At 42.1% G+C, this 26,113-nt stretch overlaps 1 protein-coding gene across 17 annotated transcripts in view; it reads right to left on the bottom strand.

Moving 5' to 3' along the window:
- The window catches only part of COL6A3 (collagen type VI alpha 3 chain), a 160,556-nt gene that overhangs the window by 27,826 nt on the left and 106,617 nt on the right, over positions 1-26,113 (bottom strand). For 13 of the 17 annotated variants that reach the window (XM_058184951.1, XM_058184985.1, XM_058184932.1 and 10 more), the window contains 14 exons: positions 25,485-25,547; positions 25,108-25,158; positions 24,038-24,073; positions 23,882-23,944; positions 13,906-13,968; positions 12,686-12,718; positions 12,549-12,585; positions 12,431-12,442; positions 11,748-12,241; positions 9,307-9,403; positions 7,866-8,561; positions 6,246-6,339; positions 1,788-1,840; positions 270-536 (listed from right to left, as the gene is read on the bottom strand). In XM_058184951.1, coding sequence (XP_058040934.1) covers positions 270-536; positions 1,788-1,840; positions 6,246-6,339; positions 7,866-8,561; positions 9,307-9,403; positions 11,748-12,241; positions 12,431-12,442; positions 12,549-12,585; positions 12,686-12,718; positions 13,906-13,968; positions 23,882-23,944; positions 24,038-24,073; positions 25,108-25,158; positions 25,485-25,547 — 2,059 coding nt within the window. The remainder of the gene's footprint in view (positions 1-269; positions 537-1,787; positions 1,841-6,245; positions 6,340-7,865; positions 8,562-9,306; positions 9,404-11,747; positions 12,242-12,430; positions 12,443-12,548; positions 12,586-12,685; positions 12,719-13,905; positions 13,969-23,881; positions 23,945-24,037; positions 24,074-25,107; positions 25,159-25,484; positions 25,548-26,113) is intronic. The other 4 variants (XM_058184995.1, XM_058185007.1, XM_058184998.1 and 1 more) reach the window with 1 other exon arrangement.

The following is a 26,113-nucleotide window of genomic DNA, read 5'->3' as shown; positions in this document are numbered from 1 at the left end:
AATGCTGTTGCCACACAAAGGCAAGTGCAGGGGCACTTTGCTCCCCACTAAGTCTCCGACCATGCCACTGCCGCGACAGGGTGGCAGACAGCCACAGCAGGGGGCCCTAAGAGCTACATGCAGCTCCGGAGCCGCAGGTTGCTGACCCCCGAATTAGGCTATGTGTTGTAACTATTAGGACAATGTATTGGTTTGCTTCTTCATATGTCCAAAATTCAAAACTGATAGAAAAAATAATGCACTTAATTCCAATACCCAAGGTAACTTACTTGTATTAAATGTTCCCCTATAAGTAGCTTTGGCCTGGGCATTATGGTAACCTGTGATAGCAACATGATACTTTTGTCCACTCTGAAGACCTCCAATGACTCTTTCATTGCTAGTTAAATTAAGCTTCACAACTAAGGAGTGGTCATGTGCTGAGGTGACTGTGATGTGATAGACATAGACTTTCTGAGGCTCAGGAATTGTCCAATGCAGCTTAGCGCTGTTTTCAGTGATATCAGTTATCTGGACTTCTCCATTATGTTTAATCACTGTTGAAGAAAAGAAAAAACTAATAAAAGAACCAAATTAATAGATTCAGGATTTTAAGGATGTTTTGGATAAGACTTATATAAAAAAAGATATCATTCATAAACACTTAGCTGATCCTAGAGTAAGTAACACAAAAATCCCCCAACAGGGAAGGTGGAAAATATCTCTATAATAAGCTAAGAACATTCCAATATGCTAGAACCTTTAATTGCATGTGGAACTGTGTACTATTTGCAATCTGAAAAAAGATTGCAAACATTTCCAGGGCCTAGTTCACAGGCAACATACACTGCAGTCTAACATACACTTATTTTGTAAATCTTTTACTTAAGACCAGGGGTGGGATTCAAGCAATTTAACAACCGGTTCTCTGCCCTAATGATTTTTTCCAACAACCAGTTTACCAGACTGCTCAGAAAGTTAACAACCGGTTCTCCCGAAGTGGTGCGAACTGGCTGAATCCCACCACTGCTTAAGACCTGCTTGCTAATAGGCATAGAAAATGAAGAGATCACATTTTGCATTCAAAAACACAAAGAGTCTCTAATTAAATGTATTAAATTCAAACTACCGTATATACTCGAGTATAAGCCGAGTTTTTCAGCACGTTTTTTGTGCTGAAAAACGTCCCCTCGGCTTATACTCGAGTATATACGGCTTATACTCGAGTTTTTTTTTTTTCCGTTTTTTTCACATTATACCGGCCGGCGCGGACTTGGGGGGCTTTTGCTTTAGCGCGGGGAAGCCCTGCCGGTGCAGTGAGAGGGCGGGGCGGGGGAGCCGCCAGCCTTCTCGGCCGAGGGAGGGAGGGTTTCGCCGACCGGTAGGTGCCTCATTTCCCACCCTCGGCTTATACTCGAGTCCCCAGTTTACCCCAGTTTTTGGGGTAAAATTGGGGACCTCGGCTTATACTCGGATCGGCTTATATTCGAGTATATACGGTACATTTAAAATCATACGTGAACAAACCAACAATATCTTTTTATGTTGTTTTAATGGGAAAAAAAGCCTCTGAAGCTGCAACCACTGAAAAGAGTTTCTGAGGAAACCTCAACTTTTTCTACTTCCAGCTGTTTTCCTTTGTCAAAAAAAAATGTTGTCCATTCCTGCTTCTTGTGGCTTTTACTGAAGCAAAGATATGGTATTTGAAGTTAAACATACTAATCTTTTGTAAACAAAACAGCAAATAGCAAATTATTGTAAAATAAAATATTTAAATCTGTTTAGCAATGGCAGGAAGATGTACCTACCTTCCGATTTTTCTGTTACAGCAGGTGTGACAGTAACATTAATTGGAATAGTTCTGTTTGAAGAAACAAAAATAGTTATAGGTATGCATACTGTAAATAATCAAGAAACATTTAAGTCTTTGTTTCAAAATCTGCATCTGCACTCTTTTGCATTTGTTTGTTAGAGTTATTTAGGACATCAGCTTTTTAAAAATCCAATGTTCCTTTAAAAAAAATTTTTTACAGTTTTTAGCAAATTTATTGCACTGCTTTATCGAAGGATAGTAATTTTATTAAGATGCCCCTAGTATTAATATCTGTTCTTGAAAAATAAATTTGGTCAGAAAAGTATACAGGATTTTCTAGACAGGTGTTTCTAAGTATAGGTGTATATTAATATTTCCTAGTATATTTTCTAATACATGAATACATCTTCAAGTCAGAAAGAACAAGTGACCATCTTAAAATACTGTACTTCCAACAGTTAGTGAAGTGATTGTTCTGATTAAAAGCTATCTCTGATAGCTTCTCAAACAGACATGTAGGAAGGGTCTTCTGTTTATCCAGTTGATCACCAGAGGAGAAATTCTAAAGCTGAAGTAATCAGGACTGGAAAAGAAGCTTTTTCCTGTTGAGTTAAAGAGCTTGCCAGTCATCCACCCTCACGTGACTGGCAAGTCACGATGACTTGCCAGTCATCGTGAGACGGCCGAGGGTGGTCTTGGTGACGTTTTATGGGATGAGTTTGACCCTGTGGCTCCCGAGGACATGGACAGGTTGTTGGGTAGGTTGAATGCCACCACGTGTTTACTGGACCCGTGCCCCTCCTGGTTGGTGCTGGCCACTCAGGAGGTGACACGAGGCTGGCTCCAGGCAATTCTGGCGCTTCCTTGGTGGAGGAGTCTTCCGGCCGCCTTGAAAGAGGCGGTGGTGAGACCCTCCTCAAGAAGCCTTCCTGACCCGGCTGTTTTACGTAATTATCGTCCGGTCTCCAACCCGCCGCGGCGAAGGTTGTAGAAATATGGTGGCATATCAGTTTCCTTACACCTGGATGAAACTGTCTATCTGGACCCGTTCCAGTCCGGTTTCCGGCCGGTTACAGCACTGAGACGGCTTTGGTCGCGTTGGTGGATGATCTCTGGAGGGCCAGGGATAGAGGTTGTTCCTCTGCCCTGGTCCTATTAGACCTCTCAGCGGCTTTCGATACCATCGACCATGGTATCCTGCTGCGCCGGTTGGGGGGATTGGGAGTGGGAGGCACCGTTTATCGGTGGTTCTCCTCCTATCTCTCCGATCGGTCGCAGACGGTGTTGACAGGGGGGCAGAGGTCGGCTCCGAGGCGCCTCACTTGTGGGGTGCCGCAGGGGTCGATCCTCTCGCCCCTTCTGTTCAACATCTATATGAAGCCGCTGGGTGAGATCATCAGTGGCTTCGGTGTGAGGTACCAGCTGTACGCTGATGACACCCAGCTGTACTTTTCCACACCGGGCCACCCCAACGAAGCTATCGAAGTGCTGTCCCGGTGTTTGGAGGCCGTACGGGTCTGGATGGGGAGAAACAGGCTCAAGCTCAATCCCTCCAAGACAGAGTGGCTGTGGATGCCGGCATCCCGGTACAGTCAGTTGAGTCCACGGCTGACTGTTGGGGGCGAGTCATTGGCCCCGATGGAGAGGGTGCGCAACTTGGGCGTCCTCCTGGATGAACGGCCGTCTTTTGAAGATCATTTGACGGCCGTCTCCAGGAGAGCTTTTTACCAGGTTCGCCTGGTGCGCCAGTTGCGCCCCTTTCTAGACCGGGATGCCCTATGCACGGTCACTCACGCCCTCGTGACGTCTCGCCTGGATTACTGTAATGCTCTCTACATGGGGCTCCCCTTGAAGGGCATCCGGAGACTGCAGTTAGTTCAGAATGCGGCTGCGCGGGTTATAGAGGGAGCCCCCCGTGGCTCCCGTATGACACCTATCCTGCGCAGACTGCACTGGCTACCTGTGGCCTTCCGGGTGCGCTTCAAGGTTTTGGTAACCACCTTTAAAGCGCTCCATGGCATAGGGCCGGGTTACTTACAGGACCGCCTACTGCTACCGAATACCTCTCACCGACCCGTGCGCTCTCACAGAGAGGGACTCCTCAGGGTGCCGTCAGCTAGGCAGTGTCGTCTGGCGACACCCAGGGGAAGGCCCTTCTCTGTGGGGGCTCCCACCCTCTGGAACGAACTCCCCCCAGGACTCCGTCAACTTCCGGACCTCCGAACCTTCCGTCACGAGCTTAAGACACATTTATACATCTGTGCAGGACTGGACTAGATTTTAAATTTATAGGGGTTTTAATTGGTTTTAATATTTGTATTATTTTTTAATAATTTGGCTTTAGAATAAGTTTTTTAAGGGTTATCTTAATTTGTACATAAATGTTTTTATTTGCCTGTGAACCGCCCTGAGTCCTTCGGGAGATAGGGCGGTATACAAATACGAATAAATAAATAAATAGATAAATAAATAAATAAATAAATAAATAAATAAATAAATAAATAAATAAATCCTGCAAACTATACTGCTGCTGCATCTCATGTCCCTTTAGTCTATTCTGACCCAATGCTAAATGGGGTTCTCATCATGCCTGTGCAGTATGTGAGGGACAAAACATCTGCTTGATTCTTCGGAATGTGCTGCTCTCCCTTTTCAGCAAGTCATCAGCCACACAGGACTCCAGGACTCTATCCAACCATTCCTTCCTATAACCCATTCTGCCATATCCAAGCTGAATTCTTTTGGGGTGGGTAGGGAAAAAAAGATCAGCATCACAAAGATTGCCAAATTCACAAGCATTGGTTATATTTAGGAATTTACTCTTTTTTCTTTCTTTACATAGACAAGAGACGGAGAGAGAGGCAAGCCTACATCAGCTTATAAGGAAGAATGAGAACTCTCATGTACTATTAGTCACCAAACTTAATCTTTGATAGAGTGCTCACAGAACATAATAATTTTATACAACTTGCAGCCATCAGTGAATGCTATTGGCCTGAAAGGAAAAACAATGCTTTAAACTAAATATAATTAAAGACAACTTAAGGGTAAGAGATGAGACAAGGACAGAGTCAAGTGAGGATACTGCTTTCTATCCATATTCTTCTCTCTGTATACCAATGACTGCATCTCAAACAATCCATCTGTTACACTACTGAAGTTCACAGATGACACAACAGTGATCGGTCTCATTTGAGACAGTGATGAATACACATACAGATGGGAGGTTGAATGTGATGCGACCAGAACAGTCTAGAACTGAACACACTCAAAACCGTAGAAATTGTGGTAGACTTTAGGAGAAACCCTCATACTACTACCTCTTATAATACTAGACAACACAGTATCAATGATAGAGACCTTCAAATTTCTAGGTTCTACCATATCTCAAGACCTAAAATGGACACCTAACATCAAAAAAGTCATCAAAAAAGCATAACAAAGAACGTTCTTTGCACCAACTCAGAAAGCTCAAACTGCCCAAGGAGCTGCTGATACAGTTCTACAGAGGAATTACTGAGTCTATCATCTGCAACCCTATAACTGTCCAGTTTGGTTCTGCAACCCAACAAGACAGACACAGATTTCAGAGGATAATTAGAACTGCAGAAAAAACAATTACTCCCAACCTGCCTTCCATTGAGTACCTGTCTACTGCACGAGTCAAAACGAGGGCTGTGAAAAAATTTTCAGATCCATCAAATCCTGGACATAAACTGTTTCAACTCCTACCCTCAAAATGATGCTATAGAGCACTGCACACCAGAACAACTAGACACAAGAATAGTTTTTCCCAAACACCATCATTCTGCTAAACAAATAATTCCTTCAACAGTGTCAAATTATTTTCTAAGTCTACACTACTATTAATCTTGTCTTCGTTCCTATCACCCATCTCCTCCTACTATGACTGTATACCTTGTTGCTGGTATCCTTACGATTTATATTGACTGTTTCTTATTATGATTTGATTGCTTATTTGTACCCTATGACTATCTTAACGATTCTTGGCGAATATATTTTCTTTTCTTTTATGTACACTGAGAACATATGCACTAAGACAAATTCCTTGTGTGTCCAATCACACCATTCTATTCTATTCTATTCTATTCTATTCTATTCTATTCTATTCTATTCTATTCTATTCTATTCTATTCTATTCTATTCTAAGAAACAGGTTTGTATTGCTCTAAACCCATATTTATTGCCCCTTCAATCCCCAGATATAATAATAATAATTTAATACTTTATTAAATTTGTATTCCACTCAGTTCACAATGACAGGGTGACTGACAAGAATCAAGCAAAGAAATTACAATACAATCAATAAATTGAAAAAACAGAGATAACATGACAAGCATAATGAAGAGAGGGGTCTCATTCTCCCATACATAATTTGGAATCTGGAGGAAAATTTACTTTCTGACAATGAAAATGAACTGTAAAGACTTACAGTTGTTTTTGGCCAAATTTTTTGATTGGCTGGTCACCCTGGAACAAATCACATTTTTTCCTAATATCTGGAGATAAGTAAAAGGTATTTTCACCTAAAAAATAAAGGAGAATTTTTGCATAAATATTTTCTCATTTTCCAAATATATTATAGGAATTTAAACCATGTCTTTATTTAAACGTTCTAACACAGGGGTGTCAAACTCGGGGCATCACATTTTTGTCATGTGACATATCACAACTTTTTTCCCCTTCGTTAAAATGGGGGTGGGCAAGGCCAGTGGGTGACGCATCTGGCCCGTGGGCCATGAGTTTGACACTCCTGTTCTAATATTTATTTAGATTTAGTAATATTCTGTCAGCACAAGCAATCAGGCCTACATGTGTATAGTTCAAGTTTACTGCTTTATTATATTCTGCCTATTATACAGGAATTTCCCATCCTCAGCCTGGGAACAAATAGTTACAGTTCTGTGGAGCTTAAGGGCCTGGGGGCGGGGGATAGTTCTGGATCTGTTGCAGCCACATAAGAACTTGAGGTTAATTCAGTACTTGAGGCTTCCCCCCACCCCCACCCCTGCTTCCTGGCTGGGCGTTTCCCAATGTCTTCTCTATTATTACAATAGAGATATACAGTAGTAGATTACATGAGCTCTCTTTTAGCATCAATCTAGCAAATAAAGTGCTGTTTTTTGTTCTGCTGCTTCAAATTATATCCATGTTATGTCTGGATAGAGAGCTGCATGGCGTTTTTCTTACTATTTTTAAATGTAACTTGTTAATAATTTTTAAAGCAAAATAAGAAAAAAGAGAGAGAGAGAGATTGAGCAAGCATGGGCCTTTAAGTAGAATTAAAGGGTTTGCTATTTGTTTAAATAGAAAACAGGACACTTTATACAAAAACAGATACATTTTTTTCAAGTTTAATATCTATAACAGAGGAACTAGAAATTAAGAGGCATCTAAGCTGCATCCAAATTGTGTTTACTCAGAAGGATTAATGATTCCAAGTTTAACAGTAATTATTTTAATCAAAATGAAATCCAGAAATCCTTTCAGAGAAATCCATCTGATCTTGGAATTCTAGGATCAAAGCATCCAATTTCGCTGGCAAACTTTTTATTAAATATGACTAATTAGATCTATGTAATCCTTTTAATCCAATCCAAATCTGCCATGTTTCAGGCTCTGCTGCTTGCTTGAGGTTCACAGGGGAACACACAGCTATGGAGCTGCTTATTGCCCTAAAGCCCCACCCCATCTTTTAATTCATTTTAAACATTGAATGTTAACTATCTTTGCCTCTTTTAAAACTTTATATATAGTCTTTATGGTTTAATATTTTGTATTCCCCCCAGACTCCCTCTGTGAGGGAACTGGATAGTTTCTAAGTTGGATGGATGGATGGATGGATGGATGGGCAGGCAGCAAGCAGGCAGACAGACACTGACTGAGGTACTTGGTCAATATATGGTTTTAGGTTTATTTTGCAACATTGTTCTGACTGTACACTCTTGTACCCTAAACTATAAAAGGAAGTTTCCCCTCCCAGGTTCAGGTTCTCTTCGGTTTAACACTTCTAACTCCCTACCTTTCACTGACATATTAAGCATCTACTTACTGTTGATGAAGGATGGCAAAAGGCTTCCAAAACGTAGCAATGGTTCTTCATGAAGTTCTGATGCCTTATCAGCATATTTGAAGAAGACATCATTAGGCTCACTTGCCAAGCTGTAGATACTTGGAATATTAATATTCCTACCAATGCCAATAATGACAAAAAAATATCCCTTACATTTAGCTTCTACAATAACTTTCTGAAGGCGTTCAAGTTCTTCCTTTTCAATGCCTCCTGTCATCATCAAAACAATGACTTTGTGATCTCTGGGATTTGGTGCACTCTCAAAAATATGCCTCATTGTATAGTCTACTGCAGTTGCCACAGCCCGTGTTCCATATAGTTGTGACATTTGGTTCTGAATGAAATCTGTTAATTTGTCCCTTGGGCCATAATCTGTGAGTGACAATTCAACTTTGACAGGTGATATGCTTGAGTTTGATTGAAACTCAAAGGGAGAATGTTGGACAATGGCAACCCTGGCATGATGTTGAGATACCTTGGGATCAGAACTAGTTTCCAGTTGGTTTACAATATATGAAATGTAGCTCTTAATTTCTTTGAACTGCATTTGAGTGGTACTCTCAGAGCTATCCAGGATGAATGCTATATCAATGTCAACATCTGTAGGAGCTGCCCGTCTGTCTCTGCCAAAGCTACCCCTCTGGATACCACAGCTGGGATCAGGATCACATACATCTAGACAAATAAATATATGATTGTTACATAATTAATATTTGCAGTGCCCCTTTTTTGTCCTTCAATTGGAAAAAAAAGCAGATATTCAAATCTTCAATTGTGCCAAAAAACTAAAGCATCTACCAAAAACCAAAGCATAGTTGTTAGTAGCTTCCAATTATGCATTTAAAAATGCTTTATTTAGGGATTTGTTTAGAGTGATTCTAAAAATCCTTGACTGGCCCATAAAATTTTCCACCACAAAATTTTCCACCACAATGGGAACCATTGCATGTGACAACTGAATGACTGCATTGCGAGCAGATTGTAGTATTGCTTTAATAAGGCTAATTATAGATTTAAATTTCATCTGGGTTTCATCACTACCAAAGCAACAACAGAAATGTAAAAACAAAATGTCCCTTGAACAACACTATTAGAAACAGAGGAAGCATTAGTCAAAAAACAAATACAATTGTTCACAAGATCCGAGAAGCCTGCTTGGATTGAACCGCTGGTTCCAGAATGGTTTCTGACCATGACCTCATAAGGCATTCTAACCTAGTCCAAAGTTGAAAAGAAGGCAGGTCCATCCATGTTCCTGCCACAGAGCCCTTACATGGCAGAGCTTAAAACAAACAAAAAATCCTCTCAGATTTCCTTGGTTCCCTCTAATTTGTAAAAAATCTTCAAGCAGACTGGTTACAAATTGATTTTGTCATAGTACACAAATATCTCAAGTAAAAAAAAAAGTCATATATTTTACCTAGACAAATATGGCATGTGAACACTTTCCTAATAATTGCAGCCAGTTGACCAGTGCCACCAGTAAATGCTAAAGCCTCTCCACCAGTGTTGTTTATCTAAAAACAAGAAGAGAAACATGAAGTCAATGGAATTCTGGAAACAGTACAGGGCCTCTAAAATATATCAAGAAAGGGGTTAGCTTTCCTGAATTCCACTTGAACATACAGATATTCCACTTGAACATACAGAATACAGATCTTAGTACATTTCTGTAAATTGTTTTGTATATGTATATTTTAGATTCTGCATCACTGAGAGACAGATTCAACATGAAAGTGCAGTTGGCCATAAGGTCCAATTCAGATTTTATGCAATGAACAGTTTGTCCATTCTTTATCTCCTACTTTACTTCCAGAACATCTGGGGTAGGACTCACAACATGTGCATCTAAACTTGAAAATGAAATATCAACTGCAGCTTCTTGGCTTATCCACCACCCATATTAACTTATTCACAAGAAATGTGATGTGAAAAACTGTATATACACAAAACTCATGAAGTGGCTTTGAATTAAGTACAAACCAGTGGTGAAATCGGGACCAGTTTGTCACCGGTTCGCTGGCCATGCATGTGCGGCCAGCAATACACAGCAAAAACACACTGTGCGCACACGCATCACAGTAAATGCCAAAAGGAGGCTTGGGAAGGTAAGTAGAACAGCGAGAGGGGGATCAGGTATGCCGCACAATTTAGATTTACTAGAAAGCAGGATTTTCTGGTTTGAAGGAACCAGTTCGGAGGAACCAGTAGCTTTTTTTTTACTACCAGTTCACCCGAACTGGTAATTTTTAATCACTACCAGTTCGCCCGAATTGGTGCTAACTGGTAGCATTTAGTTGGTACAAACCCAACTAGTTTCTAAAACTATTGTGATCATAAAATGGAGAAGGAATTATTGTATTGTTATCTTGATCTCTAATAGAAGAGGTAGGAGAAAATGTGAGAGGGAGGGAGGGAGGGATGTCAACAATGAAATCTTAAAACGAATGCATGAATTCTCAAATCCAATTAATGTGGCTGCACTATGAAATGAACAAACTGTGTAGGACAATTTTAACTGGGATACCATCCATCTCTGGGAAAGAGTGCTTATCTTGATGTTATTCAAATTAGGAAGCTATTTCCCACCATCTGCATTTTCCTTTTAATCCTTGTAAGGATAGTTTCAAAAATAAAGTTTGCCACACAGAATTCTAACAAAGAAGTTTTTGTATGTTTTAATTAATCTGAGTGCAAGGCCATCTTTTTCAAAACAATGACATAATAATTGCCATGTCCTTAGTCTCTTCTTTCATCCACAGTATATACTGATTTGACATCTTCATCTGGTAAAGAAGCAGCCATACACTATTAATGGACTTTATGGCTTATATCCAAAGAACTGTTTAAATGATCAGAAGCCAGATGCTCCTGCGTGGATAGACAATCATTTTTGCCAACTTCCCCATCTTCAGGGTATTCCCCGCCACATGATATGCTTTTTCTTAATCTTAGGACTGTTTTATATATATATATTACAAATAGATACAAGAGGAAGAAGTAAGTCCCACTGAATACACTGAATATCAAGTATACAGTAGATCTCTGGAGTCAAATTATTATTCTGAATTTAGGAAACTAACGAATAAAAACAGAAAGTTGCCACAGTAATTGGCAGCCCCCTACTCCTTTCTGAAGACAGTCAATTTCCTGTTGTGGATAGTCTTAAGGGATGGTATGGATGACCACAGCATATGATTTTTAAAAAAATCAAGACGATGGTCACAACAATGCAGAGCTTCAATTGCACAACTATGGCTGCCATCTTGATTTTTTTATTTTACCATGCTTGGAGAACACCTGTAAGGGAAGTTTTGTAGGTATTTCTTGGGCAAAAAGAACTATATGCAAAAGCATCCACATTGTCTGGTGCTTTTAAGAATTTGCCTAGCTACTGCTGATAAATCACAAAACTTTCAGGCTGACAGATGTAAGTTTGATTCATTCATATATGAAAAATATATATATATAAATATAAATATATATATATAAATATAGATGCATATATGAAAAATATATATATAAATATAGATGCAGCAGCATCTTTTCCCAGAATTAAATGGTTGTTGCTCACGGTTGTAGCATAATCTGGGGAAAAGATGCATTTAGTTTAGGGAGTGGCCACAAGTGCTCTGCACATGGCTGCAAATACTCTGAAGCAACCTTTTCCTTTTCAAATCCAAAATAATGTATGTTCAGTGATCCAGGGACAGTAATCAATATAAAAAAAAATAACAAAATTAAGCCATTTTGTTGAGTGCTCCTGAAAGACAGAAGTGACTGATTGAATCCTATAACAATGATTGATTGATTGATTCCTGGAAAGACTGTGCAAGGGCAGAAAAATAAAAGGAAACAGACCTGTAATGCATTGGTAAGGACCCTGTCCTCTCTGTTTGTAAGGAATACAGGTACAATTCCAGCAATGTAGAGTCTTAGTACTGCTTCATTCAACTGTGGAGATGCTTTTGTTGGCCCATTGGTGAAGAACACAGCCACTTTCCGCATAAGGAAGCCACTACGTGCACGCTTGAATGTATTCCTGGCCACAAATCCCATGGCTGTTTCTAAGCTACGTTGTTTGGATGTCTGAACAAATTGGAGGTCCTTGATTTGTTTTATCAACTCCTTCTTCTTTCTGGAGTCAGCAAAACGTATCTCAGTAGTAACTTCACTGTTGTATGTAACCAGTGCTACTCGGGCACCTCTAGGGCAGTTGCTTTCTGCAATTGTGATATTGTTAACAATTGACACTACTGTGTCCTTCATTCTATTGAAAGTGTCTGCATTTCCACCAGCAGCAGTATCAAGAGCAAAGGCCAATTCAGTTGGATAAACAGGACATTCTTTTGGACCTGCAGAAACCAGGGACATTAAGAAACAAGTATTATGAGAAAAAACGTATTAGCTGTACAGCCACCCCACTCCCAAAAAGGAAGGGACAGAGTTTACCAGCGAATAATTCAATGCTTGTCTTTCAAAGAAGTTGTATATGTTGGTTTTTCATCTGACTGCAGATACTGAGTAATTTAAAATGAACTTACCATAACAGCAAGCTGTGAATAATATTAACAGAGAAAGAAGGAAAAGAAAGAAATTACTTTATAATCTATACCAAAAAGCCAACTACATCAAGACCAGGGGCAAAAGAAAAAGACTTACGGCATTTATCTTTGATGTTGCGTATAAGAGTGCAGTGCTTTAAAGTAAAAGAGAGAGAGAGAGAGAGAGAGAGTGAAAAGGTTTCCAGCATGAAGAAATACAAAAGATCTGGTACCATAAATTAATGGTTGACTTACATCGCTAGATTCTCCTTTGCTACCCATAAATCCCTGAAAGAAAAGATTTTTTAAAATGTAGATATAATTTACTGTGAATAAATTAAACTGTGTTTGTTTAAAATAGACTTGACAAGTTCAAACACTTAATTAATCATATGGGAGAACAAAGTCCAGAGGTTGGGGGAGAAAGTCTTGTCTGTGAGTTGCCAAGAGCACAAAAAGCCAATCTTAGAGGCTGATTCTGTGCAGGCTGACCCAGAAGGAAGCCACTCATGGATCAAGCAGAGCTTTCTTTCAAAATAATACTGTGCATCCAGCTTCATCCAGTTTCACTGTCACATCTCCTTAATGGAAATTGAGCACTATAAATTTAAGGGCTCTCCTGCATGGGTTTTTTTTTAAGGATGCCTCCTCTTTCATTTTACAGATTGGGATATCTTACCATATCTAGTGGATATAATGAATTCAGATGGAAACTCAGAAACATGGAAAACTGATGGCAGAAAAAAAGCTTAGGTGCAGAAATCTAAGTGCTCTTGCTATAGCTATCTGTTCCTTATCTCTATGCATCCCAGCACAGGGAAAGACAAAATCCTACTAGTTTACTTCATTAGATTTCTACTTTTAATGTACATTATATAAATTGATACATTACATTTATCTATATTACATTAGATTTCTACATCTACATTTCTATTTAACTGAAGCTCACTGAGCAATTCAAAAAAGTATCCTCCTTAACAAAATGTGGGAAACATAATGTAAAATCTGAAATATTTACAAAGTTTTTATCTCAAAATCCAAAGTGAAGGTTCAAACTTTATAACTTTTGAATTTTCACAGCTGTACTTTCTCTTATTGTAGCTCAGTAAAATGTAGGTCTTTAGCTATTGTAAATGTTGTTGGAAAAGATGTAGGCAGTACATTGGTATTCTGAATAGGCTCAAGGCAGAACAATTTTACAATTTTACAATTTTACTTAATCTATGTACAATCTAGAATACTTTTAAATGATGCAAGCAAGTCAAGAATATGCAGAGTAAACATATTAAATAAAGTCACATTCAATTTTTGTGGTTCTTAGGAGTTTACTTAAGAGAATGGATTTTAATTTAACTTTACAACTGAAGTTAAATAGGCAGCATGTGAGCTTATTTGCAAATTGTATGAAAAGAAAGAGCAAAGTATACTAGTAAAGTGTAGTTACTAAAGCAATAACCAGCATAACAAAAACTTACAGGTGGTCCTGGATATCCACTCTCTCCTTTCTGACCTCTTTGGCCAGGTTCCCCTGAACGTCCCTAAAAAGGGGAAACTAGGCATTTGATTCATATCATAAATATCTTTTCATATTATTCATCCCTGCTGTTTCAAGTTAATTAAATACAGTATGTCCTCATTTGTTCAGGTTTCTGGATCTATTCTTAATATTACATTGAAGATTCCACTGCAGTATTCTCCATTGCTCTTACTCCATAGATCAGGGGTGTCCAAACTTGGTCCCTTTAAGACTTGTGGACTTCAACTCCCAGAGTCCCTCAGCCAGCAAAGCTGGCTGAGGAACTCTGGGAGTTGAAGTCCACAAGTCTTAAAGGGACCAAGTTTGGACACCCCTGCCATAGATTCTCCACCTTTCCCCCATATTCACTAGGCATCTAAAGCATGGGTCTCCAACCTTGGTCCCTTTAAGACTTGTGGACTTCAACTCCCAGAGTTCCTCAGCCAGTTTTGCTGGCTGAGGGACTCTGGGAGTTGAAGTCCACAAGTCTTAAAGGGACCAAGGTTGGAGACCCCTGATGTAAAGTACCCAACAGTTGTCACCATTAGTTTAATCTTGAAGGTTTGTTTAAATTAGCAATCACTTATTTTTCACATCTTCTTTATTTGTTGTAATTCAGTCAGTCTTATTGGATGAAAAGGATTTGGGTTATATATATGTATTATTTTAAATCATTCTTGAGGGCCACCTAGTTAAAAGCATATTATAAATAATAAAATTCATTTCTCTAATGATGTAGAGATTAGAGGTAAACCAGGGGGAGGCAGCTACTAAAAACCCAAAACATAGTTTTCAACTTGTTCTGTAGTAAAAAAAATAATAATAATACAAAAACTGTAAGCCTCCTAAAAATTCTAACATAATTTAACTCATCCAATTCAAGAAAATCCTGGTTCACCCATGGTTATTATATTTTTTCCTACATGCACCCACCTACATATTACATAAGTATACCAGTTGTCACTCTGACATTAAAGCCTTTCTCCTATTTAAAAAGTGTGGAGTACTGTCCTTGGCTAAAAATGATTGCTATCTCTAATTCAGTAAGTCTAAAAAAAGTACGACAAGTATTTGCAGATGGGAAAGTAAGATTATTCATAGTATTATAATGCTCATCATTTCAATTAGCTTCTTTTCACAAGCAAATGAGTATCACTGGGTTTAATTTGACAATGTTTATATAATGTTCACAGTTTTAACATTATTCTACTATAATCAGAATGTACTTAAAAACATAGTGGGTTCCAATTTCATGAAATACTATTTTCTTTTTACCTATAGTTGGCTCCTAATAATTCATAATTCATAATTCATAATTCAAAGTTTCTCCTTATTTTACACTAATTCATTTTGAATCTCCATGGCTGATAAACAACAAGGTATGGGATCTTACAGGTAACTAATATGAATGCCTTAATCAGATGATGAAGGAAAAACTATTTTCATTGAAGGATGTGATTATAGTCACATGATTTACACATAATGCTAATTAACTGGGGAATTGGCTAAATTTGAAGTAAACAACACCATTATACCTCCTTAGAATTCCAGTATTAAAATACAAATGAATTAAATTGCAATAAAATGAATAAATCAATAATTTTTGTATATTAAAAACCTGCAATAACAATGAAATTCAGTTTAGAAAAAATGTAAAATCTTACACTTGGACAAAAAAACCTCAAAGTACACATATAGACTGGGAAAAACAGGCTTAATAGCAGTAACTGTGTGACAGATCTTGGAGGTCTTAGTGGCTAACCAATTAGATATGAGCCAACAATGTGTGGTGGCAGCCAAAAAAGGCAATGCATTAACAAATTGCATTAACAGAAGGATTCAATTAACATCACGTGAGATATTAATACCACTCTATAAAGCCTTAGTAAGAACATACCTATAAAGCCTTAGTAAGACCAAACCTAGAATATTGCATCCAGTTTTGGTCACCACAACATAAAAAAGATGTTGAGACTCTAGATCAGGGGTGTCAAACTCAAGGTCGTGGGCCAGATGTGGTCCGCGGGGTGCTTAGATCTGGCCTGCAAGGCTGGCCTGAAAATAGCAAAAAAACAGCCCATGGTGCCTCTGCTAATCAAAATGGGGCACCAGCAGCCCTCCTGCACCCCATTTTATTTATTTATTTATTTAATTAATTAAATTTTTATACCGCCCTTCTCCCGAAGGACTCAGGGCGGTGTACAGCCGGAATAAAATACAGAATATATACAATTAAAAGAAATTAAAATAAACTATTACTAAATGGCCGGTAATTTAAAAGATTTAAAAAATTTAAAATATTACTAAAACCCCAATTTAAAATCCACTATTTATGCCAGTCCTGCTTGAATGAATAAATATGTTTTTAGCTCACGACGAAAGGTCCGAAGATCAGGCACTTGACGTAAGCCAGGGGGGAGTTCGTTCCAGAACGTCGGTGCTGCCACAGAGAAGGCCCTACTCCTGGGGGCCACCAGCCGACATTGTTTGGCGGACAGCACCCTGAGAAGGCCCTCTCTGTGGGAGCGTACGGGCCGATGGGAGGCATATGGTAACAGCAGGCGGTCTCGTAAGTACCCGGGTCCTAAGCCATGGAGCGCTTTAAAGATGGTAACCAGGATCTTGAAGCGCACCCGAAAGACTACAGGAAGCCAGTGCAGACTACGGAGCAGTGGTGTTACATGGGCGCCACGAGCGGCTCCCATTACCACTCGTGCAGCTGCATTCTGGACTAACTGCAGCCTCCGGGTGCACCTCAAGGGCAGCCCCATGTAGAGAGCATTGCAATAATCCAGCCGAGACGTAACCAGAGCGTGAGTGACTGTGCATAAGGCATCCCGGTCAAGGAAGGGACGCAACTGGCGAACCAAGCGAACTTGGTAAAAGGCCCTCCTGGTGACGGCCGCCAGATGTTCATCAAAGGACAGCCGGCCATCCAGGAGGACGCCCAAGTTGCGAACCACTCCTTTGGGGCCACTAACTCGCCCCCAACAGTCAGCTGCGGGAGCAGCTGACTGTACCGGGGTGCCGGCATCCACAGCCACTCCGTCTTGATGGGATTGAGCTTGAGTCTGTTTCTCCCCATCCAGACCCGTACGGCTTCCAGGCACCGGGATAGCACTTCGACAGCTTCGTTGGGGTGGTCCGGGGTGGAAAAGTACAGCTGAGTATCATCAGCGTACAGATGATAACTCACCCCGAAACCACTGATGACCTCACCCAGCGGCTTCATATAGATGTTGAACAGGGTAGGCGAGAGAATCGACCCCTGAGGTACCCCACAAGTGAGGCCCCTCGAGGACGACGTCTGCCCCCCTGTCAACACCGTCTGCGACCGGTCAGAGAGATAGGAGGAGAACCACCGATAAACGGTGCCTCACACTCCCAATCCTTCCAACCGGCGCAGCAGGATACCATGGTCGATGGTATCAAAAGCTGCTGAGAGATCTAATAGGACCAAGGCAGAGGAACAACCCCTGTCCCTGGCCCTCCAGAGGTCATCCACCAACGCGACCAAAGCCGTCTCCGTGCTGTAACCGGGTCGGAAGCCGGACTGGAACGGGTCTAGATAGATAGCTTCCTCCAGGTGCCGGGGAAGCTGCCACGCAACCACACTCTCTACAACCTTCGCTAAAAAGCGAAGGTTGGAGACTGGATGATAATTTCCCAAAATAGCTGGGTCCAGGGAAGGCTTCTTCAGGAGAGGTCTCACCACCGCCTCCTTCAAGGCAGCGGGGAAAACCCCTTCAACCAAAGAAGCATTTATAATCCCCTGGAGCCAGCCTCGTGTCACTTCCTGAGCAGCCAGTACTAACCAGGAAGGACACGGGTCCAGTAAACACGTAGTTGCATGCAACCTCCCCAGCAACCTGTCCATGGTGGTGGCTGCCATGGTGATGCAGCAGGCCATCCAGGCCCAAAACAGGATGCAGGGGTTGTGGGGGGGCCTCCACGTGCTCCATTTTGGCTGCCAGGGTAGTGCAGCAGGCTGTCCAGGCCCAAAATGGAGCATGGTGCGGGCGGCCTCCACATGCCCGTTTTGGCTGCCAGGGTGGTGCAGGAAGCATTGTACATTTAGAACATTACACACACCTTCATATGTTCTTCCCTAACTTGCACATGACTGTTAGAGTCAGGAGAGATCATGGATTGAGTAAAATGTGGTGAAACTCACTTAACAATGCTTTTGCTTAGCAATCAAAATTTTGGGCTCAATTGTGGTCATAAGTCAAGGACTATCTCTGCCTTCCTCTGCATGGCAGCCTTGTCCTAGTAAACTCCTTCTCCTTTCTGGCAAATTCCTTCTCTGTTAGAGGCACCAAAATAATCCAGACGATAGAAGGTTTCCTGCTGGAGCAGAGGGTTGGACTAGATGGCCTCCAAGATTCCAGCCCTAGATTGCTGTCCTGTTTCAAAGCATCTTCTGAAGCCACATCTAGTACCAGGGTTTGTGGTCCTTCCTTCCTCTTCCTTCCTCTTTCTTCTTTCTTTCTCTTTCTTTCCCTCTTTCTCTCTCTCTTTCTCTTTCCCTTCCTCTCTTTCTTTCTTTCTTTGTCTCTCTCTCCCCTTCCTTTCCCTCTTTATTTCTTTCTCTCTCTCTCTCTCTCTTTCCTCTCTTTCTCCCTTCCTCTTTCCTTCTTTTTTTCTCTTTCTTTCTCTCTTCCTTTGTCTCTTTCTCTATTTTCTCTTTCTCTCTCTCTCTCCTTCCTTTCTTTCTTTCTTTCCTTCCTTCCTTCCTTTCTTTCTTGTCTCTCCTTCCTCTTTCTTTCATTCTCTTTGTCTTTGTCTTTTTCTCTTCCTCTTTCTTTCTTTCTCTTTCTTTCACTTTCTCTTTCTCTTTCTTTCTTTCTCTTTTCTTTGTCTCTTTCTCTCTCTTTCTCTCTCTCTCTCCCTCCCTTCCTTCCCTTCCTCCTGAAAGGCCAGCAAAACCCATCACTTTGCTCCTAAATCTTGGCAACTTTAAGACTTGTGAACTTCAACTCCCAGAGTTCCTCAGCCAGCAAAGCCCTGCCCCACTGCGCCAGAATCATACGAAGCAAATTAAAGATGGCCCATCTCTTTTTCTCCCACCCACCCCCACTGCCCCACCTCGCTTCCCTCTTACTTTTTTTTAATGTGCCCTGCTTCCCTCCCCAAATCTCGGGAGGCAGCTGCTCGTGGCCTGTGGAGGAAGCGTCTTCCACGCCACAAAGCCCTCAAGGCGGCTGCAGGAGGGGAAAAGGAAAAAAAGTTCGGCCTCCGAACCTCTGAAGGAGACCTCCTTGTGAGTGAGTTTGGCAGGCTGAGGTGAGCCAAGTGAACGGAGCCTGGGGAACCACTCCAGTTGCGATCGGCCCCTTTTCTTCCGCTGCCGCTGCCGCTACCTCTTCCTACTCTCTGCTAACAGAAGTCCGAGATGAAAAGGCAATTGCTTCGCCACGTGTTTCTCTGCATTTCCATCCCAAGTCAGCCACAGCCGCCCTCCCATCTGCTGTTGGGAAGGCAATGCAGAGCGAGACTGGCAGAAGCCCCCTGCTTAGGGAGAGGGCCAGGCCCGGCCACACCACCACAGAGCCCGTAGCACTTTCCTTCGGCCTGGGTAATGGAGCTTACCCAGGCGGGCCAGTGTGGGTAGCCTTTCACCTTGGTGCTCCCTTGCCTGCCCCCCTCCCTCCCCATCTGGCTACAGACATCCGCCTTCCTGAAGCAACCTCCCAAAGCAATCCCACCATCTGTTTTGCAGCGGGAGAAGGAAGAAAGCGAGCGGCGGCAGCACGGCAGTGTTCTGGGAGGGCAGGCAGTACCCAAGGCAGAGGGGAAGGCAAGTGGGTGGCAGTCGGATAAAGGCCCCGCAGAAGCCAAGCATGCTGGGCCCAAAAAGCAAGTGAGTCTCACCATGTCTCTCTGAGGAGCTGAGCACAGTAGGTCTCCCTCTCCACCCCCCCAGCATCGGCCTTACCTTCTAGATCCTCCGGCGTATTCAGCATGCCCTATGAAGCCAGCATGTTGGTAAAGCTGAAAGTGGGCGGCCCTTGGTGGAGATGCAGCCACTGCTCTAGGGCTGAGAGGGGCGGCGGCAGCAGGGTGGTGCTCCAGGAGAGAAGGTGGATGTCCCAGCCCCAGGGCTGCTGCATGTCCCAGGGCAGCACAGCAACGGCATCTCCACTGGCCGGGCTGGGCTGGATGCCGACCTTGGAAGGCAAGCAGGCATGGGGGACTGCCAGGAAGGCAGCGTGGAAGGCAGGCAAGCATGGCAGAGCTGCGGGGAAGGAAGTAGGCTGCTAGCTCCCTTCCCTGCAGCCCTGCCATGCTTGCCTGTCTACCACATGGCCTTCTGCCTGCCTGCTTTCACAAGCTGGACATCGGGTCACCAGGAAGGCAGTGTGGAAGGCAGGGAAGCATGGCAGGGTTACGGGCCTCAGGGAAGGAAGTAGGGGAGGCAGGCTGAGATGCTGTGAAGGGGCAGAGGCAGCTAGGTTTACCTGGTAGGCAGATCAGGGCCGCTCAGTTGGGATGTAGTGCTTCAGGCAGGCAAGCTGCAAGCAAGGACCCACACAGTAGAAGTGAGGAGTGACTGGGTGGAGGGGGGGCAAGGCAAGCGATCATCGGATGGCCAGGGCCAGTGAACAGGGATTGGTTCAGGGGAGTGGCCAGCCAGCAATCACTACCGGTTCCACAACCTAGCCCAAATTACTGCTACTGGTCCTCGCAAACCGATGTGAACCGGTAGCAATCCACAACTGATCCAGGCCCAAAATGTGGGGCGGGTGGGCACCTATGCTCCCCCCCCCCATTTTGGCTGCCAGAGTGCTGCAGGAAAATAGATGGGAAAGAAAATAGTTGGGAACAGAGGCAGAAATCAGAAGAAAAAGAATTGGTCAGGAAAGCATTTTTTTTAAAAAAAGAAGGTGGCCAAGGAGAGCAGAGTCTGCACTATAAGGTGCAGGGAGACACACTGTCACAGAAGAAATATGGATGGCATAGGAATGAGAAAAGCAGTTAAAAAACAAGCAAACTGTGGACTGGATAACAAACTCCAGTTGCAAAGAAATCCCTCTTCCAGGGTCAATTTCTTAAGGCAGTGAAATTTGGCACGTAATGTAATTCTTTGCAATGGCAGGTTCAAGAGGTTTCTGAATTGAGAAATTTTGACCCCTAATTTTGCTTCATTGACACTCGTTGAGAGGATTGAAAGGCTTCTGATTTGGTGGCAGAGAGGACAACAGAAGGGATCCTTGAGGCTACAGACTCAACTTTAGGCAGCTTTAGTCTATCAGAATTTTGCCTAGAACTATTCAAGGCAAGATGATCTTCTCCTTAGCAGCATTTCTTTCCTTTCTCTCATTCAGCCTTTTTCTAACCCCAACTTTTCACTGCACTTTCTAGTTTGCACTTGTCATTTTTTCCTATAGCTAGAAGGGTTTATTTCCTTGCTTGGGCAGTTCCCTTAGCTGCCTTTTCTGGGATGCGTCTCCTTTTCTTTCTTCCTCTGGGGTTTTCTCAGCATCCTCCTCCTGTGACTTTTGCTCCTTTTTGAGCAAACCCCTTGCAATTTGCTTTCTTGCTCCACAGTCAGGTTTTCTTGGCTTGCTTCTCAGCTCACTTTTTCTCTTCTTTCTGAGACTATTCAGAAAAATCATCTCTCTCTTTCTCCCCCTCACTCCCTCGCTCAACCCAAGCAGGCTTTGAATTCTTTTCCCTTGAGGTCTTTATGACTATTTTCTGAACTTGCACCCTCATCCTTGAAGCTATTTGTCATATTACTGAGCTTATTATCTTCCTCCCCAGCTTTTACACATATAATTCAACTAAAGTCAAATTGCCACATTTGTTTTCGATTTCCCTGCTCATCAATGGAGTTGACTTCTACTAACTCTTATCTTGAGGAAAGAGCCAAACTGTGAGCAAGCTGGCTTTTCTTGATGGTTTCATTCTTATTTCAAATCTACTAGCATCAACACGCACATGCACACACGGCACCCTGTTTTGGCTGGGAGAGGGCTATCAAAACTAAAAACAAAACAAAAGGAGAAATGTTTCCCCTTTTGCATTTGAGCATGCAAGAAGGGGCAGGAAAGGAGAAAGGGAAAGAGGAAAGAGAAAGAAAAAGAAGAAAAGATGGGAAGAGTGCAAGAAAGGAAAAATAAGGAAAGAGGGGAAGGAAGAAGAAATTAGAATGAAGAGGGAAGCAAAAAGAAAAAAGGAAGGAAGGAAGGAAGGAAGGAAGGAAGGAAGGAAGGAAGGAAGGAAGGAAGGAGAGTATAATGAGAGTGAGGGAGAGTATGAGGGAAGTCCTGCCTTAGCACTTGGCCATCACAGGTGCCCCCACCCCCAACACAAGTCTTGTGTCACCCCAACCATAGCCATTCCCATCCTGACCCTCCAAGGTCAAGCACAACCCTGAGGCAGCCCTCAATGAAATCGAGTTTGACACCCCTGCTCTAGAAAGAGTGCAGAGAAGGGCAACAAAGTTGATTAGGGGACTGGAAGATAAAACATATGAAGAATGGTTGCTGGAATTGGGCATCTCTGTTTTAATGAAAAGAGCCAGGGGTGACATGATATCAGTGTTCCAGTATCTGAGGGGCTGTCACAGAGAGAAGGGGGTCAACCTATTTTCCAAAGCACCTGAAGGCCAGATAAGGAATAATGGATGGAAACTGATCTAGGAGAGATTCAACCTAGAAATAAGGAGAATTTTTCTGACAGTGAGAACAATCAACCAATGGAACAGCTTGCCTTCAGGAAATTGTGGGAGTTTCATCACTAGAAGCTTTTAAGAAGAGACTGAACTGCCATCTGTCAGAAATGTTGTAGGGTCTCCTGCTAGGATGGGAGGGGGGGTTGGACTAGATGACCTACAAGGTCCCTTCCAACTCTGTTATTCTGTTATACATTCATTCATACACACACATTCATACACACACACAATCTGGTGAAAAGATAGGGCTTCAATGCACATATCATAGTATGTGTGAATATAGGCAATGTAAAGCATCTTGTCCAGCCAATTACAATTGAATAAAATCAATGCCTTCTAGCCAGTGGTGAAATCTGAACAGGTTTACTACTGGTTCGCTAGCTGCAAGTGTGTTGCGTGAGCATGCGCAGTGTGCACCACACACCAAATGTGAGGTGCGAATGCGCCGTGCACACCAAAAGGAGACATGGGGTAAATAGAACAGCACATGGGGGGCTATGATCAGCTGTGGCATGCCACCTTTTTTTTTTTACTTTTAAAAGCATTTTTTCTACAACCGCTTCGGCCGAAGAGGTTGTAGAAGAAATGCTTTTAAAAGTTAAAAAAACAGCCTTTGACAATCAGGCAACTCAGCTGAGATCGTCAGAGCCTTTTTTTTTAACCTTTTAAAAGCATTTTCAAAAAAGGAGGTGGCCAAGGAGAGCAGAGTCCAATTATAAGGTGCAGGGAGACACACTGTCACAGAAGAAATATGGATGGCATAGGAATGAGAAAAGCAGTTAAAAAACAAGCAAACTGTGGATTGGATAACAAACTCCAGTTGCAAAGAAATCCATCTTCCAATAGAAGTAAAAGTAAAAAAAGACTCTGATGATCGCTTGGCTCAGCTGGGCATGGGTTGGAGGGGCCAGGGATTTTTGCTATTAGTTCTCCGAACCACCCGCTGCCATCCGGGAGCATTTCACCCCTGCTTCTAGCTCTCCAGGTAGGGGATCCTTCTAGTATTTACAATAAAGTAGCAATACCAACTCGGCAACGATATTTAAATAAGTACTACTATAAAAGATAAGAATAACCCATCTCCTATTACACTGCCAAGGTGATACAACTTTCAGTTTGCTATCTTTCTTCTAATTAAGTACACCTTAGCTCTGCCAGTAATTGTTACAAAATGATATTTAGAACAAAGAAAATCAATGGGGAAAAAAGATGAAGAAGGGAATCTTATTGGAGTCAGAAGATGAAATGGCATTACCCGTTCACCGCTGCTTCCTTTGGGGCCAGGTTTACCATCATCACCGTAATCTCCAGGTACACCCTAATCCAAAATGAGAAGCAGAGCATTTACTCTCTAATAAAGATCACACAGGAGTTAGAGTACTCTACAAGAACTAGAAAGTGTTTTAAATACCCGTGATCCTGGGTATCCTGGGAAACCGGGTTGTCCCTGTGGAGAAAAGAAATTGAAATCTGAGAATCAGAAGAGTTGGCTTCCTCCCACCTCCCCTCATCCCTTTTTTAGTTATTATGGGTATCAACAGAGGCACTACTGAAGATTTTGTTATGCTGTAAAACCCAATTGATCAGTATAACTCTTTGAAAGAGTCACTGCATATAATAATAAAGGCTGCATGGGAATTCTGTGCAGTTAAATTCAGGGAGCTTTCAAAAGGGGAATCACAAATCCCAAAGGTATGGTTATTATGACACTGAGGATGACTCAAATCAACCACAGTCCTTATCATGAAGTTTAATTCTTTCCCCCAAGCCAGGGGTGAAATTCAGTTGGTTCTATTCAGCTTGGGTGAACTGGTAGCGGTGGCTATGGGAGGCTCTGCCACCTGTGCGGACGTCATGATGTTTTTTGCGATGATTTTAAGCCTCTGCGCACGCACAGAAGGCTTTGCGCAAGCACAAAAGGCTTTGTGCATGCACAAACAATGGCACATGCACATTTGCGAACCAGTAGGGAAGGTAAGTGAATTTCACCCCTGTCCCAAGATCATTGTTCCAAATACTTAAAACTTTCTCATATGCGTGTGTTAAAAAATACTACTTCTACTGGCATCATTTAAAAATTATCCATAGAATTGAATTATGCAAATCAGGAAGGTTCTGTGGAAAAGAAAACTTACTTATGAAGAGATAAAAACCAGAAGGGCAGCTTGCAGACTACAGATTTTATATTTCATTTATTTTGCGTACTGAACAGGTATGGGGAAGAGAAGGAAAGGCCAAGGAAAAGTAGAGTTGAGACAGGGACACAAAAGAGCTTGGAAGAAAACCAGAGATATTTCAAAATTGGGTGTGGGAGGGTGGGTGTTATTATTGCTAAGAAAGAACAAAAGAAAACAGGCAGTCTTGTGTTAGAAGGCAAGAGACCTTTGGTTCCCTTGCTGCAAATTCTGCTGCTGCCCATCCTGTATGGATTAAGGAAATTTCAGATATTTTTATAAGTCTAAAAAATGATCCTAGACATACAGTTCTGCCTTTAGGTCCTTCCTTGCCAACTCCATCTCGTCCATCATCTCCCTACAAGATATAAAGGCACAAATCAAAATAAGCAACAGTCCTGGGATCCTGAAAAGTCTCTTTGCAACTTGGCTATACCATAATAGGCATTACATTTTAAACAATTTAGTGCTAAGGAAGTTCTTTCAACTACAGGAGTGGATGGAACCCTGTAAAATGGTTTGTAAACCGTCTGGACTGACCTGCAGGGAACAAGCAAGGTTTCCAATCAAGAAACATGTGGACGGTGTTTTCAGTGCTTTAACAAGAAAATGTTGATTATCCCTAGAATCTGTTAATACTTGCTCTTTGAGTACTGATTAATACTGGTTCCTAGTAACACTCACCATTTCTCCTCGGGGGCCAGGAGGACCAATGGGTCCCTTTGGACCAGGCTCACCAGCTTCACCCTGAAAGATTTATTTGCATGTATCATGTAAGATAGACACACAGTGCTTACAGCACAATAGTATTAGCAATAGCAATAGCACTTAGACTTATATACCATTTCATAATGCTTTACAGTCCTCTATAAGTGGTTTAAAAAGTCAGCATATTACCTCCAACAATGTCAATGTTAAACTAATATTAAAAAATCTTAACAACCAAATATAAAGTAACAGTAGTCCAGGGAGTAAGCATTATCAGAGTCCCAAAGGGGCAGCAATAAAGCACTTCCTCAAAGTCAATAAGGGAGGACCTCAAGGAGAAAGCTATTCCACAGAAATGGGGAGCCAATGAGTAAGCCTGTCTCTGTACCCCCCTTTTCCTGACAGCCCACAGGGAGAAATCCAAAGGAACCATTTTTGGATTAAGCGCAGAGGATGGACAAGTTCTGCTCAGAGAAGATGGTTCTACAGGTAACAGGGCTTTGAGCCATTCAAAAGTTTAAAGGCATTGCAGTCGAACACCTAGTGAGAGCCAATATAGCAACTGCAGCAAAGGTGTTATCTTGCTAAGGCAAATTTCACCTGTC

The sequence above is a fragment of the Ahaetulla prasina genome, chromosome 1 (assembly GCF_028640845.1).
Source record: "Ahaetulla prasina isolate Xishuangbanna chromosome 1, ASM2864084v1, whole genome shotgun sequence".
NCBI lineage: Eukaryota > Metazoa > Chordata > Lepidosauria > Squamata > Colubridae > Ahaetulla > Ahaetulla prasina.
This window is presented reverse-complemented; position numbering and strand designations above follow the sequence as displayed.